This window comes from Theropithecus gelada, chromosome 19, assembly GCF_003255815.1.
Source record: "Theropithecus gelada isolate Dixy chromosome 19, Tgel_1.0, whole genome shotgun sequence".
NCBI classification, from domain to species: domain Eukaryota; kingdom Metazoa; phylum Chordata; class Mammalia; order Primates; family Cercopithecidae; genus Theropithecus; species Theropithecus gelada.
The window spans coordinates 41,094,896-41,110,154 of record NC_037687.1 but is presented as its reverse complement, the minus strand read 5'-3'; the positions used below and the strand labels follow the sequence as shown (position 1 = coordinate 41,110,154).

Genomic DNA, 15,259 nt, shown 5'->3' with positions numbered 1-15,259 from the left:
GCTTTTCCTCATGGCACACCTTGCTCCAGGAGTCTGTATACAGGAGTGTGGACAAAAGGAAGTGTTACCTTGCAGGAAGTTGCCCCCAAAGCAAGGGCAGGAGGTGGGGGTGGGGAACTTGGCCTCTGATGGAATTCTGGAATTCTGATGAGAGGCACCAGCCTGACCCAAACAGGAGATGCTGACGGGCAGTGCTGGGCATGTTGCACAGAGATGGCTGGTTACACAGCCCCATGGTGGGATCCCACAGTGCCGAGACCAGCTGGGTCATGGAGACCCTAACCCAGTGGAGCTAGAGGAATTAAAAACACACACAGAAATACAGGGTGTGGAGTGGGAAATCGGGGGGTCTCACAGCTTTCGGAGCTGAGAGCCTTGAACAGAGATTTACCTACATGTTTATTAACAGCAAGCCAGTGATAAGCATTGTTTCTATAGATTATAGATTAACTAAAAGCATTTCTTACAGGAAATAAAGGGATGGGCTCTGGCTAGTTATCTGCAGCAGGAGCATGTCCTTAAGGCACAGATCGCTCATGCTATTGTTTGTGGTTCAGGAACCCCTTTAAGCGGTTTTCCGCCCCGGGTGGGCCAGGTGTTCCTTGCCCTCATTCCGGTAAACCCACAACTTTCAGCGTTGGGGTCATGGCCATCACGAACCTGTCACAGTGCTGCAGAGATTCTGTTTATGACCAGATCTGGGAGACTGTTCCCAACACCAGAGATTCCCCAAGCAGCAGATGATCCTGTTGGTCTCAAGGACAGACTGCCTCAGCGGACCTCTGCTCCCTGCCAGTGACCATTACCCCCAAAACATGCCGGCAAGTCTCCGCTCCCTGCGTCGGCGGCCTTCCCCCTCGTACAAAGCCTGGGTTAGCCTTTGTTTTGTGACTGAGTCTACTGAGATCCTTGCAGGAGAAGACAGTTGGCAGGCAAATGAACTAAATGTCTCTTTCCTGACACCCCCCTCCTGGGGGGCTGAGGAAGCTGTGAACAGCCTCGTTTGTCACACAGCATGTTGGCCACCACGCTAAAGCAGCAGCGAGCGGGTTCATGGAAGGTGTGCTGAGAACCAGCCACATGGGACCCCCTACTGTGCCTGGGTATCCTCTGGCTTCTGGCTGCAAGGCTGGTCTTTTTTTTTTTTTTTTTCTTTGATATAGGGTCTTGCTTTCTCGCCCAGGCTGGAGTGCAGTGGTGAAATCACGGCTCACTGCAGCCTCAACCTCCTGGACTCAGGCAATCCTCCCACCCAAGCCTCCCGAGTAGCTGGGACTACAGGCGGCACCACCATGCCTGGCGAATTTTGTAAAAATTATTTGTGGAGACGGGGTCTCACTATGTTGCCCAGGCTGGTCTTGAACTCCTGAGCTCCAGTGATCCTCCCACCTTGGCCTCTTGAAGTGCTGGGATTCCACAGGTGTGAGCCACCGCACCTGGCTGCAAGGCTGGTCTTGACTGACGACGTCAGGCGGAAGTCCAGTCGCTAGGACAGACGGATCCTGACCCTCACGCTGGAGTGGGTCACAAGGGCACCATAGTGCCCCACCCAGGAACTCACGTCTCTCCCGTACTGCTCAAAAGATACGTAGCGGATGCCCTTGCCAAAGTTGGTGAAGACGTGGGAGACCTGCAGGGGGAAGGGGAGTGAGAGGGTGAGGGCCTGCGGGCCCCTTCTCTTCCTCCACCTTAACAGATAGGCCCCAAGGACTGAGGAGGTGCCAGTCCTGCACTAGGTGCTGGGGATGGAGCAGCGAAGAAAGCAGGAAAAGGACCCCGCGCTGGTGGAACTGCCATTCTAGCAGGGGGCCTGGACACTGGAGCTAGGTGGGGGTGAGGGGCCAGGGGCATCCTGCCAGGAAGGTGGCAGGAATGTGAGTAGAGTGAGTTAGCAAAGGCCCCACAGAGGTGTCACCTGAAGGAGGGGAGGGAGCCAGGAGGGGCTCTGGAGGGAGGGTGTCCCAGGCAGCGGGAACAGCCTGTGCAAAGGTCCTGAGGTGGGAACATGCCTGGAGCTGAGTGAGGGGAGAAGAGAGGGGTCAGGGAGGTCATGGGCAGATCATGGCCTTGTGGGCCACAGGAGGACTTCGGCTTTTTTTTTTTTCAATTTAAAAGAGTCGAGATAAAATTTTCATAAAACAAACTTTTCATTTATTTATTTATTTTTGAGATGGAGTCTCACTCTGTCACCCAGGCTGGAGTACAGTGGCACGATCTTGGCTCAATGCAACCTCCGCCTCGCAGGTTCAAGCAATTCTCCTGCCTCAGCCTCCCGAGTAGCTGGGATTACAGGCGCCCACCACCACGCCCGGCTAATTTTTGTATTTTTAGTAGAGATGGGGGTTTCTCCATGTTGGTCAGGCTGGTCTTGAACTCCTGACCTCAGGTGATCCACCCGCCTTGGTCTCCCAAAGTGCTGGGATTACAGGTGTGAGTCACTGTGTCCGGCCAAAATTTACCATTTTATTTTAATTATTTATTTTGAGGCCAAGACTTGCTCCATCGCCCAGGCTGGAGTGCAGTGGCATGATCTCAGCTCACTGTAACCTCCACCTCCCCCAGTTCAAGAGATTCTCCTGCCTCAGTCTCCCCAGAAGCTGGGATTACAGGCGCTCACCACCATGCCTGGCTAATTTGTGTATTTCTAGTACAGACAGGGTTTCACCACGTGGGCCAGGCTGGTCTTGAACTCCTGGCCTCAAGTGACCCACCCACCTTGGCCTCCCAAAGTGCTGGGATTACAGGCATAAGCCACCACACCTGGCCCCAAATTCACTTTTTAAAGTGTACAATTCAGTGGTTTTTAGTTGATTTGCGATGTTACGTGGCCATCACCACTACCTAATTCTAGAGCATTCCCGTCACCCCAGGAAGAAACTCTGCATCCGTGAACTGTCACTTCCAAGTCCTCCCTCCCCCAACCCCTGGCAGTCACCAGTCTTCTTAGTGTACATTTCATATATGTGGAATCACACAGTATTTGTCGTTTCATGTCTGGCCTCTTTCAGCATCGTGTTTTCAAAGTTTATCCACGTTGCAGCGTGAATTGGTGCTTCATTTCTTTTCCGTGGCTGCATAACTTTGGCTTTTACTGTGAGATGTAGCCACAGGAGCATTACAAGCAGGGAGACTTGTGATCTGACTCATTATTATTATTATTGTTATTATTTTTAGTTAGGGTCTCTGTCTGTTGTCCTGGCTGGAGTGCAATGGCAAGATCATAGCTCACTGTAGCCTGGACCAACTGGGCTCCAACTATCCTCCCACCTCAGCTTCCTGAGTAGCTGAGACTACAAGCTCAAGTTACCATGCCGGTCTAATTTTTAATTTCTTTGTAGAGGTGGGGGTCTCGCTATATGGCCCAGGCTGGCCTCAAACTCCTGCCCTCAAGCTATCCTCCCATGTTGGCCTCCCAAAGTGGTGGGATTACAGGTATGAGCCACCGTGCCCAGCCGAAACATTTACTTTGGTAACTGAGGTGTGAGGATCAAGACAGCATAGTCTCGGGGCCAGACTGGGCTTGAGTCTGGCTCTGCACTGGGCCAGTCACATAACCTCCCTGTGCCTCTGTTTCCTAAACTCTAGAATGGAGATAGGATTTTGGTTCACCGCTACATTTCCAGCACCTAGAGTGGTGCCCAGCACACAGTAGGTGCTCAATCAGTGTTTGTTGAACATTAAGCTATTGTGCTAGTGAAATGAATCAGTATGTAAGCCTCTTGACACAGGGCTTGGGATGTAAGAAGGGTTCAATACTTCTTAGCTGTTATTATAGATATCCAGCGGTGACAGAAGAGAAACCACGCAGATGAGAGGCTGGGTGTGTGTGCCTCTAGGGGGTCGGGGGGAGCTGGAAGGTAGTCTGGACCCACCTGTCGGCAGCCCCTCTCAGTCCACTGAAGGACCGGGTCAGGTGAGGCTGAGAACTTGACCACTTCCTTTTCATACACGTCCAGAAGGCGGACCCGGAGCTGGTAGACGCAGCCGCAGTTCTCTCGAGCACCCCACCTGCCAGGCAGCAGTCAGCCTCTATGTCCCCGTCACCCAGCCAGCATTCTGGGTTTCAGGGTGGGAGGCTAAGGGCTGGGCCTTCCCGCATCTTGATGAGGGTTCTGCACATCTGGACCACATGTGGAGACGTCCTGGCCTGGGAACCTCTAGGGGAGGAGCCTTGGTGGTTCTAGGGTAGAGCCAGAACCTGGGGGAAGAGCCTGGGTGATCCGAGGGTGGAGCCAGAGCCTGGGGGAGGGGTCTGGGTGGTCCTGGGGTGAAGCCAGAACCTAGAGGAGGAGCCTGAGCCTGGGGGAGGGGCCTGAGTGGTCCTAGATGGAGCCAGAGCAGGGGAGGAGCCTGGGTGGTCCTGGGGGAGGAGCCTGAGTGGTCCTGGGGGAGGAGTCTGGGTGGTCCTGGGGTTGATTCTGGAGACTTTTGGGTGGGTAGTTGGGGGACGGGAAAGGATGCTCTGGGGAAGAACCACAATGCAGGGCAGGTGCCTGATGACTTCAGGGAGGAGCCAGAGCCCCGGGGAAGAGACCAGATTTTCTATGGAGGAGCCACAGCCTGAAGGAGGAGCTGGAATGCTTTGGGCAGAACCTGGGTGTTTTGGGAAGAAGGCATTCATCCTAAGCCTGCAGGCTCTGAAGCCAGTCCTGTCCCAGCTATGCTCCCTGAGCCTCAGCTCACAGGGCGCCGTGCTCCCACCCCTTCAGAGGCATCCACAAAGGGGTCGGGGGAGATGTCTCGTTTCAGAGGGGTATCAAGCCAGTCAGTGGCCCCCTGTGGAGCATCCCAGCCTGCTGAGATGAGGGTGGGCAGGAGTACAGAGCGGGGGCTCTGGCTTCTCCAAAGCTCTATCCTCCCCGGCTCTGCATCACTTCGCCTCTCAGAAAGGGTGTCATCACAAAGGTGCACAGCGACAGCCGCTACCCATGGGGTGGACGGGGCGGGAAACGAGCCCCTGCTGCAGAACCGCTGCCAAGCCTGCTGCTGCTCCAGGGCAGGGTGCCGCTCCTCACTCACCAGTCAGCCACACAGATCTCAATCTGGGCGCTGTCCAGTAGCTCCTGCCACACACCTTCCATCACCAGGTCCACAAGCTGCCTCTTGGAGCACCATCTGGGAAGGAGAGATGGCAGTGGGCAGGGCAAACAGTCCCGGCATTCAAGGCGCAGTCAGAAACCACCTCCTCCAAGAAGCCTCCCTTGATAACCCTCTCTAAAGCAGCCCTCAGGGTTTGCTCTAGCAGACCTGAAGATCTATGATGGGCTATACATCTCTCCTTGGCCTCTTGGATTCCCTTCGCCATTCTCCACCCTGCTGCGGGCTCCAGGCAGCTGACCTCTATGAAAGCCTGATCCTCATCTATGTGGGACAAGACATGAGTACAAATGAAGGCCACATACTAGACATGTGAGCGGGGAGCTCTGTGGTGGGCCTCCTAAAGTGTGAGGGCCCCGGGTCTAAAGCTGGATGGCCTGGTCTCTGTCACCTATTGCTTCCTGTTGGATCAGCCAATGGGATGCTCCAGCAGGGGATGGAAGTGAAGGAGGTGACTAAAATCAGGGTATATATCCTCTTGGGTCCTTCTCAAGGGACTGCCTTGTCCCCCAAGGAAAAAGCACAGCTCCACAGCACGCTCTTCTCATTTTTCAGTAACTGTTTCCTCCCCTCACCTCTAGTAATCTAGGGGTGGTAATGTTCCTTCTCTAACTGTTACTAGCTCAGGGACTCCTGCCAACAACTTTGTAAACAGTCCTTCACCTCAAATTAGAATGTGCCATAATCACATACATTGTGCAGTATTGGTGGAAGGACAGGTAAGTTGACCAACGGAATAGAACAGAGTGCCAGGAAATGGCCGAGCACAGTGGCTTAGGCCTGTAATCCCAGCACTTTTGAGAGTCCAAGGCAGGTGGATCACTGGAGGTCAGGAGTTCGAGACCAGCCTGGCCAATATGGTGAAACCTCTTCTCTACAAAAAATACAAAAATTAGGCTGGGTGCGGTGGCTCACGCCTGTAATCCCAGCACTTTGGGAGGCTGAGGCAGGTGGATCATGAGGTCAGGAGATTGAGACCATTCTGGCTAACACGGTGAAACCCCATCTCTACTAAAAATGCAAAAAATTAGCCGGGCGTGGTGGCGGGCGCCGGTAGTCCCAGCTACTCGGGAGGCTGAGGCAGGAGAATGGCGAGGCGAGCTTGCAATGAGCCGAGATTGCGCCACTGCACTCCAGCCTGGGCGACTGAGCGAGACTCCGTCTCAAAAAAAAAAAAAAAAAAATTAGCCAGGCATGGTGGCGCACCCCTGTAGTCCCAGCTACTCAGGAGGCTGAGGAAGGAGAATCACTGAAACCCAGGAAGCAGAGGCTACAGTGAGTCGAGATTGCGCTACTGCACTCTAGCCTGGGCAACAAAATGAGATTCTGTCTCAAAAAATGAAAACAAAATCAGAGTGCCAGGGATAGACCTAGGTATGCACAGAAACTTCATAAACCATAGAGGTGGCATCATCATTCCATGGGGAACAGATTATTTCTCTCTCTCTTTTTTTTCCTTTTGAGTCAAGGTCTTTTTTTTTTTTTTTTTTTGAGATGGAGTCTTGCTCTGTCGCCCGAGCTGGAGTGCAGTGGCCAGATCTCAGCTCACTGCAAGCTCCGCCTCCTGGGTTCACGCCATTCTCCTGCCTCAGCCTCCCGAGTAGCTGGGACTACAGGCGCCCGCCACCTCGCCCGGCTAGTTTTTTGTATTTTTTTAGTAGAGACGGGGTTTCACCATGTTAGCTAGGATGGTCTTGATCTTGTGACCTCGTGATCCGCCCGTCTCGGCCTCCCAAAGTGCTGGGATTACAGGCTTGAGCCACCGCGCCCGGCCGAGTCAAGGTCTTATTCTGTCGCTAGGCTGGAGTGCAGTGCCGTGATCCTAGCTCACTGCAATCTCGAACTCCTGGGCTCAAGAGATCCTCCCACCTTGGCCTCCCAAAGTGCTGGGATTACAGGCATGAACCACCATGCCCGGCCTTCAGTTTCCTACTATAAAGTGGGGGCAATAATAGTATCTATGTCACAGGGTTGTTGCCAGAATTATATGTAAAGTGTCTAGTACAGAGTAACACCTTGTGGAGGCAAGAGTGACTCCATCTTGGATGCTAATCTGCCATGTTCACCTTTTTTTTTTTTTTTGAGACAGAGTCTCACTCTGTCGCCCAGGCTGGAGTGCAGTGGCGTGATCTCAGCTCACCGCAACATTTGCCTCCTGGGTTCAAGCGATTCTCCCAGGGATCGGGGCCTCTCACTTGGGCCACTCACTCGAAAGAGGTCACGAAGCAGGTCTGTGAAGGCGCTCCGGGTACCGGTGTTAGGTTCTTTTCTATGGCCCAGCCGTTCCCGCCGTGCTCCACCTCCCAGCCTCTGAAGCCCTCTGTGGGAAAACAAGAGTTGAACATATGATTTACCTGCCAGCCTGCCCAGCAGAGACCCAGCAGCCACCCAGCTTGTGCTGTCCACCAGCCTGTCCCTCTTGTGCTCCAATCCTCCCTGGTTTCTCCTACTGACTCCTCCTCCCATTATCCTGTATTCCTGGTCCTACCCCAGAACTGTGACTCTCAGCCTTGCCCATCCACTCAGCTTCTCTTCAGTCACCCTTACTTGCTCTTTCTCCTTCAGTTGTGCTCTTCACTGTGTGTGTGTGTGTGTGTTAGAGAGAGACAGGGTCTTACTCTATCGCCCAGGCTGGAGTGCAGTGGCTCCATCATGGCTCACTGCAGCCTCTAACTCCTGAGCTCAAGCGATCCTCCCATAACAGCCTCCAGAGTAGCTAGGACCACAGGTGCATGCCACCACACCTGGCTAATTTAATTTAAAAATTTTTTTTTTGAGACGGAGTTTTGATCTTGCTGCCCAGACTGGAGTGCAATGGCATGATCTCAGCTCACTGTAACCTCTGCCTCCCAGGTTCAAGCGATTCTCCTGCCTCAGCCTCCCAGGTAGCTGGGATTACAGGTGTGCATCACCACACCTGGTTAATTTTGTATTTTAGTAGAGATGGGGTGTCGCCATGTTGGTCAGTCTGGTCTCGAACTCCTGACCCCAGGTGATCTGCTGGCCTTGGCCTCCCAAAGTGCTGGGATTACAGGCATGAGGCACTGCGCCTGGCCTAATTAAAAAAATTTTTTTAACCTTTTTTTTTTTTTTTTTTTTGAGATGAAGTCTCCCTCTTGTCCCCCAGGCTGGAGTGCAATGGCGCGATCTCAGCTCACTGCAACCTCTGCCTCCAGGGTTCAAGCGATTCTCCTGCCTCAGCCTCCTCAGTAGCTGGGATTACAGATGCCTGTCACCACGCCTGGCTAATTTTTCTATATTTAGTGCAGGCAGGGTTTCACCATGTTGGCCAGGCTGGTCTCGAACTCCTGACCTCAGGTGATCCACCCGCCTCAGCCTCCCAAAGTGCTGGGATTACAGGCATGAGCCACCGCGCCCGGCCTAATTTTCAAAATTTTTAGAGACAGTCTCACTTTGTTGTTCAGGCTGGTCTCGAGCTCCTGGCCTCAAGCGATCCTCCCATCATCGCCTCCCAAAATGCTGGGATTACAGGCGTGAGCTACTGTGCCCCACCCTTTTTTTTTTTTTTTTTTTGAAGACAAGGTTTCTCTCCGTCACCCGGGCTGTAGTGCAATGGCACGATCATAGCTCACTGCAGCCTCGAACTCCTAGGCTTAAGCGATCCTCCTGCCTTGGCCTCCCAAAGCGTTGCCATTCGGCCTCTGCCCTGTTCTGCACCCGCTCTGCATATCAAACTGCTTGCTTTCTCCCCTGGCCCAGCCAGGGTCTTCCTCCCTTGCCCAGTCCACTCGTCCCGATTCCTGGCTCCACGGTCTTCAGCCCCGCCTACCGGACCTACAGCCCAGGCACTGCGTCCCTCAGCCCCGCCCCCTGGCTCCTCCAGGGGTCTCGCCCATTGGCTACATCTGTCTCAGACTCTGTCCCGGGTCCGCCCCTGTCTCGCTCACCCCGGCCCCCTCCCCCAGCCTCATGGGCACCACTCCCTGCACCCACGCTCTCCGCAGGAGTTGAAGATGAGGTTGCGGCGGAAGGGCGCGCGCAGACAGTAGCGCGCCAGGGCACACAGCGGGAACTCCTCCTTGTCTTCGTTGCTGGGCAGGCAGCGTTGGGCCACTGCATAGAGTGCGCGGCCCTCAGCGCTGCGGTCGCGGGCCAGCTGCAGCAGCCACACGGTGGGCCCGTCCACTATGTCGCGCCAGGCGCGGCACACTGGACGGCATCGCGTGACCAAGGCGCGTGGAGGCACATGGCTCAGAACCTGCACCAGCAGCTCCGGGGGCAGCGCGTCCAGGGCCAGGGACGGGTCCGCCGGCAGCCGTCGCCGCGAGAGCCGGGCGCCCATCTCTAGCAGCCGGAGTCCTGCAGGTAGAGAGGGGTCGTAGGCGGGTCAGCGCAGCCAGGCCACCCCCTCCCTACTTTGCCTCCCAGGGCGCAAGGCCCCTGCAGCTCGAGAAACCCCATTAGGTCCATGGGCAACCAGGGACCCATTCCCCTCTGATTCTGGGCCTCTCCCCATCTTTCCACCTTGGGCAAAAGACTCTGACCCCCGTCAGGACCGCTGATCACGGCTTCCGTCTGGCGTTCACTTGTGTCAGGCTAAGCGCTTCACGTATATGACAAGTGAAACGGCAAAATAACTAACATAACTAACCCCATTTTTGTTTAAGGGGACTTTACCCATTCCTGCACATAGGCTAGGATAATTTTAGAGCGCTGAGATAATATGCAAAAACAGCAATCATGTAGTTTTTAAAACTAACTCTGGGATTAAAGAAGTATGTAAACAACTATGTTTTGTCAAAGATTTATAGGAGCACTGTGACCCAACCAAGGACAAAGAAGTCACGAACCTCCTCGGACCCTAGCTGGCACCCAGATGTCTGCAGTGGTCACCTCCTTATTTTATTATTACTTTTTTATGGAGCTAGAAACCAGGACTACAGCCTGTACCTCCTGGGCTCGAGTGATCCTCCTGCCTCAGCCTCCCAAGTAGCTGGGCCTATAGGTGCACGCCACTATGCCCAGCTAGTTTTTTATTTTATATATATTTTTGTAGAAATGGGGTCTCACTGCATTGCCCTGGCTGGTCTTGAACTCCTGGGCTCAAGTGATCCTCCTGCCTCAGCCTCCCAAAGTACTGGGATTGGTATGAGCCACTGCGCCTGGCCTGTTGGTCACCTCTTAATCACAATGCTCTTCTCTTCCCTCTGCCCTTAAAAAAAAAAATTGTCCTGATTTAAGATGGTACTTTAGGATGATAGTCCACTGTGTTCTCGGTTTGCTGGCTCTCCAAATAAACTTGCTTTTCCTCCCACCAGCTGTCGTCTCTCTTGAGTTTGGTTTTTTTGTTTTTGTTTTTGTTTTTGAGGCAGAGTCTCACTCTGTCACCCAGGCTGGAGTGCAGTGGCCCGTCTTGGCTCACTGCAACCTCTGTCTCCCAGGTTCAAGTGGTTCTCCTGCCTCAGCCTCCCGAGTAGCTGAGACTACAGGAATGCGCCACCACACCTGGTTAATTTTTGTATCTTTAGGAGAGACAGAGTTTCACCATGTTGGCCAGGCTGGTCTCGAACTCTGGACCTCAGGTGATCCACCCACCTCGGCCTCCCAAAGTGCTGTGATTGTAGGCATGAGCCACCGCGCCCGGCCTGAGCTTGGCTTTCTTTTCTTTTCTTTTCTTTTGAGACGGAGTCTTGCTCTGTCGCCCAGGCTGGAGTGCAGTGGCACGATCTCGGCTCACTGCAAGCTCTGCCTCCCGGGTTCACGCCATTCTCCTGCCTCAGCCTCCTGAGTAGCTGGGACTACAGGTGCCCACCACCGCGCCCAGCTAATTTTTTGTATTTTTAGCGGAGACAGGGTTTCACTGTGGTCTCGATCTCCTGACCTTGTGATCGCCTGCCTCGGCCTCCCAAAGTGCTGGGATTACAGGCGTGAGGCACCACGCTCGGCCGGCTTTCTTTTCTAAAACTGAGTCTTACTCTGTTGCCCAGGCTGGAGTGCAGTGGCACGATCTCAGCTCACTGCGACCTCCACCTCCCGGGTTCAAGCAATTCTCCTGCCTCAGCCTCCCAAGTAGCTGGAATTACAGGTGTGTGCCACCACACTGAGCCAGTAATTTCTGTATAGAGATGGGATTTCACCATGTTGGCCAGCTGGTCTCGAACCCCTGACCTCAAGTGATCCACCTGCCTCAGCCTCCCAAAATGCTGGGATTTCAGGCATGAGCCAGCATGCCTGGCCTGAGTTTGGCTTTCGAGTGTCAAGCCTCCAAACCTGGGTTGGGTTACAGACCCACAAGGAAACCCACTGTGGAAGAAACCATTTCCACCCCATACCCCAATGTGTTCCAACTACTGTAACCTTTGGAACCCATGACCCATCTTCAGCAAAATCTCTTCTTGCCTCAGTTACTTCTCTGAACATTCCTACTACCTTCTTGCTCTAACTGGAACCCAGCTCTCTTGTGGGCCTTCCAAGTGGGGAGGTCTCTGTGCTCCTGGGAGCTGCTTGCTGACCATTCTCCCTCCACCCTCCCCAAAACCCCCGGCGATGAATCTCATCACTACCCTGTCTGCTGCGTCATCTGCTGACCCAGATCATGACTCCTGTCTTCTCCCTAATTTTAGCTCTGGGCTCACGGCCGCTCCCGCTGCTCTTAGCATCATTCTCAGTGATTTCCATAACCAGATAGATAGTTCTTCTGCAGCCCCAACCTCTCTGTTCCCTGACCTCCCTCTAGTGGCTTTATCCTTCCCCAACCTCTCCCTCTCATGGTCACACTCAAGCCTTGTTCAATAACAGCAGCCTCTTCAGAACCTCAATTTCAGACGCTCACTCTCCACCCATCACTTTCTCTTTCCACCTCATTCCCTCCAGTGCCCAACTCGCACGATCCTTCCAACCCACTGTGATCTCCCATCCTTTGTCCCTTTCATTTTTCACTCCCCCTCACCTCCCATGCCCTCATTTCTTCCTTAGCCAGCTTAAATTCCATGGTTAATCATTAAAAACATTCTTGATCTGGCATGCTGGCTGATGCCTGTAATCCCAGCACTTTGGGAGGGCAAGGTGGGAGGACTGCTTGAGGCCAGGAGTTTGAGATCAGCCTGGGCAACACAGCGAGACTCCATCTGCACAAAAAATAAAAAAAATAAGCCAGGTGTGGTGGTGCACACCTGTAGTCCCAGCTACAGTCCAGAGGTTAAGGTGGGACAATCGCTTGAGCCCAGGAGTTGGAGGCTGCAGTGAGCTATGATTGTGCTGCTGTACTCCAGCCTGGGCAACAAAGTGAGACCCTGTCTCTAAATAAAATAAAATGAAAAGAATAGCAAAAAAAAGTGGGGCTGTTGCTAGAAGGGGAGGTGAGGTTGAGAGAGGGTTTGGGCTGGGCGAGGTGGCTCACACCTGCAATCCCAGTACTTTGGGAGGCCAAGGTGGGCAGATCACTTGAGGTCAGGAGTTTGAGACCAGCCTGGCTAACATGGTGAAACCCCATCTCTACTAAAAATACAAACATTAGCTGGGTGTGGTGGCAGATACCTGTAATCCCAGCTACTCAGGAGGCTGAGGCAGGAGAACTGCTTGAACCCAGGAGGTAGAGGTTGCAGTGAGCTGAGATCGCGCCATTGCACTCCAGCCTGGGTAGCAGAGTGAGACCCTATCTCAAAACAAAACAAAACAAAACAAAAACAAAAACAAACAAGCAAAAAAAAAGAAAAAAAAAGAGAGGGTTTGTTTTGAGATGGGAGACAGGATGCTGTGTGGGCTGACAGGAGATCCAGTGCATTGGGGGAAACTGAATGAGCAGCAGAGAGAGGTGAGAACCAGGGACCGTGGCTGGAAGTGGGTGGGAAGGTGGGAGCAGGTGATGGGACAGTCACAGCAGGAAAACGGGTGTGGGCATGGGTGCAGGTAGGTGGTAGAGGCAGGGGCGGCTGTGGAAGTTCACTTTTCATCTCTTGCATTTTCTCTGCAAAATAGGAAGCCAAGGGAGAGTGAAGCGGGGGGAGGAGGTGTTGGAAAGGATTAGGGGAGAAGGGAAAAGGTGTGAATTAGTTGTCTAGAACAGAGGAGGAAGGAGGGGATCAGAGAAATGTCATATGGCTGCCAGGCAGCATTGGAGTCGGCCTGAGGGTCAAGTTCACAGACTTGAAGTTAGCCTGGCCAGGGGGCTGTGTTGTTTTTTAGCCCACTTGAGCTGTGTGGGCACAGGCACGGTGGAGAGGAAGCCTGGATTTAACCGGGGTCTCATGCAGGAAGAAGCCAAAGGGGGCAAGGGTGTGTGCAGAGAATGTGTTCTTTTTTATTTATTTACTTTTTTGAGGCGGAGTCTCGCTCTGTCACACAGGATGGAGTGCAGTGGTGTGATCTCAGCTCACTGCAACCTCTACCTCCTGGGTTCAAGCGATTCTCCTGCCTTAGCCTCCCAAGTAGCTGGGATTACAGGTGCCTGTCACCATGCCTGGCTAATTTTTGTATTTTTAGTAGAGACGGGGTTTCACCATGTTGGCCAGGCTGGTCTCGAATTCCTGATCTCAGGTAATCCACCCGCCTCGGCCTCCCAAAGTGCTAGGATTACAGGTGTGAGCCACTACGCCGGGCTGAGAATGTGTTGTTTTGTTTTGTTTTGTTTTGAGACAGAGTTTCACTCTTGTTGCCCAGGCTGGAGTGCAATGGCGTGATCTTGGCTCACTGCAACCTCCACCTTCCGGGTTTAAGCAATTCTGCCTCAGCCTCCCGAGTTGCTGGGATTACAGGCACCCACCACCACATCTGGCTAATTTTTATATTTTTAGTAGAGACGTCACCATGTTGGACAGGCGGTTCTCAAACTCCTGACCTCAGGTGATCCACCCAACTCAGCCTCCCAAGGTGCTGGGATTACAGGCGTGAGCCACCGCGCCTGGCCTGAGAATGTGTTATTTTTTATTTTTTGAGACAGCACTTGCTTCTTCACTCAGGTGGGAGTGCAGTGGTGTAATCACAGCTCACTGCAGCCTTGACCTCCCAGGCTCAAGTGATCCTCCCACCTCAGCCTCCCAAACTGCTGGGATTAGAGGCATGAGTCACCGCATCCAGTGTCTTTGTTTCTCTTTGTGGTAAAACTTCTCAAAAAAGCAATCTACCCAGTATTTTCTGCTTCCATTCTTCCTAAAACCTTTTCTTTTTTTTTTCTTATTTTTTTGAGACAGAGTCTCCCTCTGTCACCCAGACTGGAGTGCAGTGGCACAGTCTCAGCTCACTACAACCTCTGGCTCCGAGGTTCAAGTGATTCTTGTGCCTCAGCCTCCCGATTAGCTGGGACTACAGGTGCATGCCACCAGGCCTTGCTAATTTTTGTGTTGTTAGTAGAGACAGGGTTTCACCATGTTGCTGAGGCTGGTTTTGAACTCTTGGGCTCCAAGGATCCTGCTGCCTTGGCCTCCCAAAGTGCTGGGATTATAGGTGTGAGCCACTGTGCCCGGCTCCAGCTCCACTTCTTGCTATAAATTATATAAGCAATGGCAAGTCACTTAATCTCTTTATACCTCAGTTTCCCTTTCTGAAAATGGGGCTAACAGTGCCTCCATCATAGGGCTGTAGTGAGGATGAAATGAGTATTTTAAAGCACTTAGGAAAAGCCCCTGCAGGCTCCTAAATAAGAGTGATATTAATTTAATATTAGTCCAGGCGTGGTGGCTCACACCTGTAATCCCAGCACTTTGGGAGGCTTAGGTGAGCAGATCAATTGAGGTCAGGAGCCCGGGCAACATGACGAAACCCCATCTCTACAAAAAAGACAAAAATTAGCAGGGTATGGTGGGTGCTTATAATCCCAGCTACTCGGGAGGCTGATGCAGAAGAATCACTTAAACCCGGGAGGTGGAGGTTGCAGTGAGCCGAGATCACGCCTCTGCACCCCAGCCTGGGTGACAGAGGGAGACTCTGTCTCAAAAAAATGATGTCAGGAATATTTGCTACATTCATGGACTACTTTCCTGACACAGGCTTATTTCTTTTTTTAAAATAAAACCTTAATTTGTTTAAAAATGACAACAGTTGACATGAATTGAGCACTTATTGGGCACATACAGATAACAAGCATTAGATCATTAAAGCCTCTTAAAAAGGGCACGCTCAAAGGAGAGTTTTGCCCATTAAACAAGATGATGGAATTCACGAGCTGATCCAGCTTAAATGCTCAGCACAGTGGCTTAATAAGGGC

The 15,259-nt window shown here is 52.8% G+C and overlaps 1 protein-coding gene across 3 annotated transcripts in view; it reads right to left on the bottom strand.

The window, feature by feature from the left end:
- Positions 1-323: 323 nt before the first annotated feature.
- FBXO17 (F-box protein 17) overlaps positions 324-15,259 on the bottom strand; it is a 34,821-nt gene continuing 19,885 nt past the window's right edge. The window contains exons 2-6 of one of the 3 annotated variants that reach the window (XM_025367978.1): positions 9,052-9,417; positions 7,306-7,417; positions 5,020-5,115; positions 3,873-4,008; positions 324-1,630 (exon numbers count right to left, since the gene is read on the bottom strand). In XM_025367978.1, the coding sequence (XP_025223763.1) occupies positions 1,487-1,630; positions 3,873-4,008; positions 5,020-5,115; positions 7,306-7,417; positions 9,052-9,400 (837 nt within the window). In that variant the 5' untranslated portion in view covers positions 9,401-9,417 and the 3' untranslated portion in view covers positions 324-1,486. Of the gene's footprint in view, positions 1,631-3,443; positions 4,009-5,019; positions 5,116-7,305; positions 7,418-9,051; positions 9,445-15,259 lie in introns of those variants that run through there. The other 2 variants (XM_025367980.1, XM_025367979.1) reach the window with 2 other exon arrangements.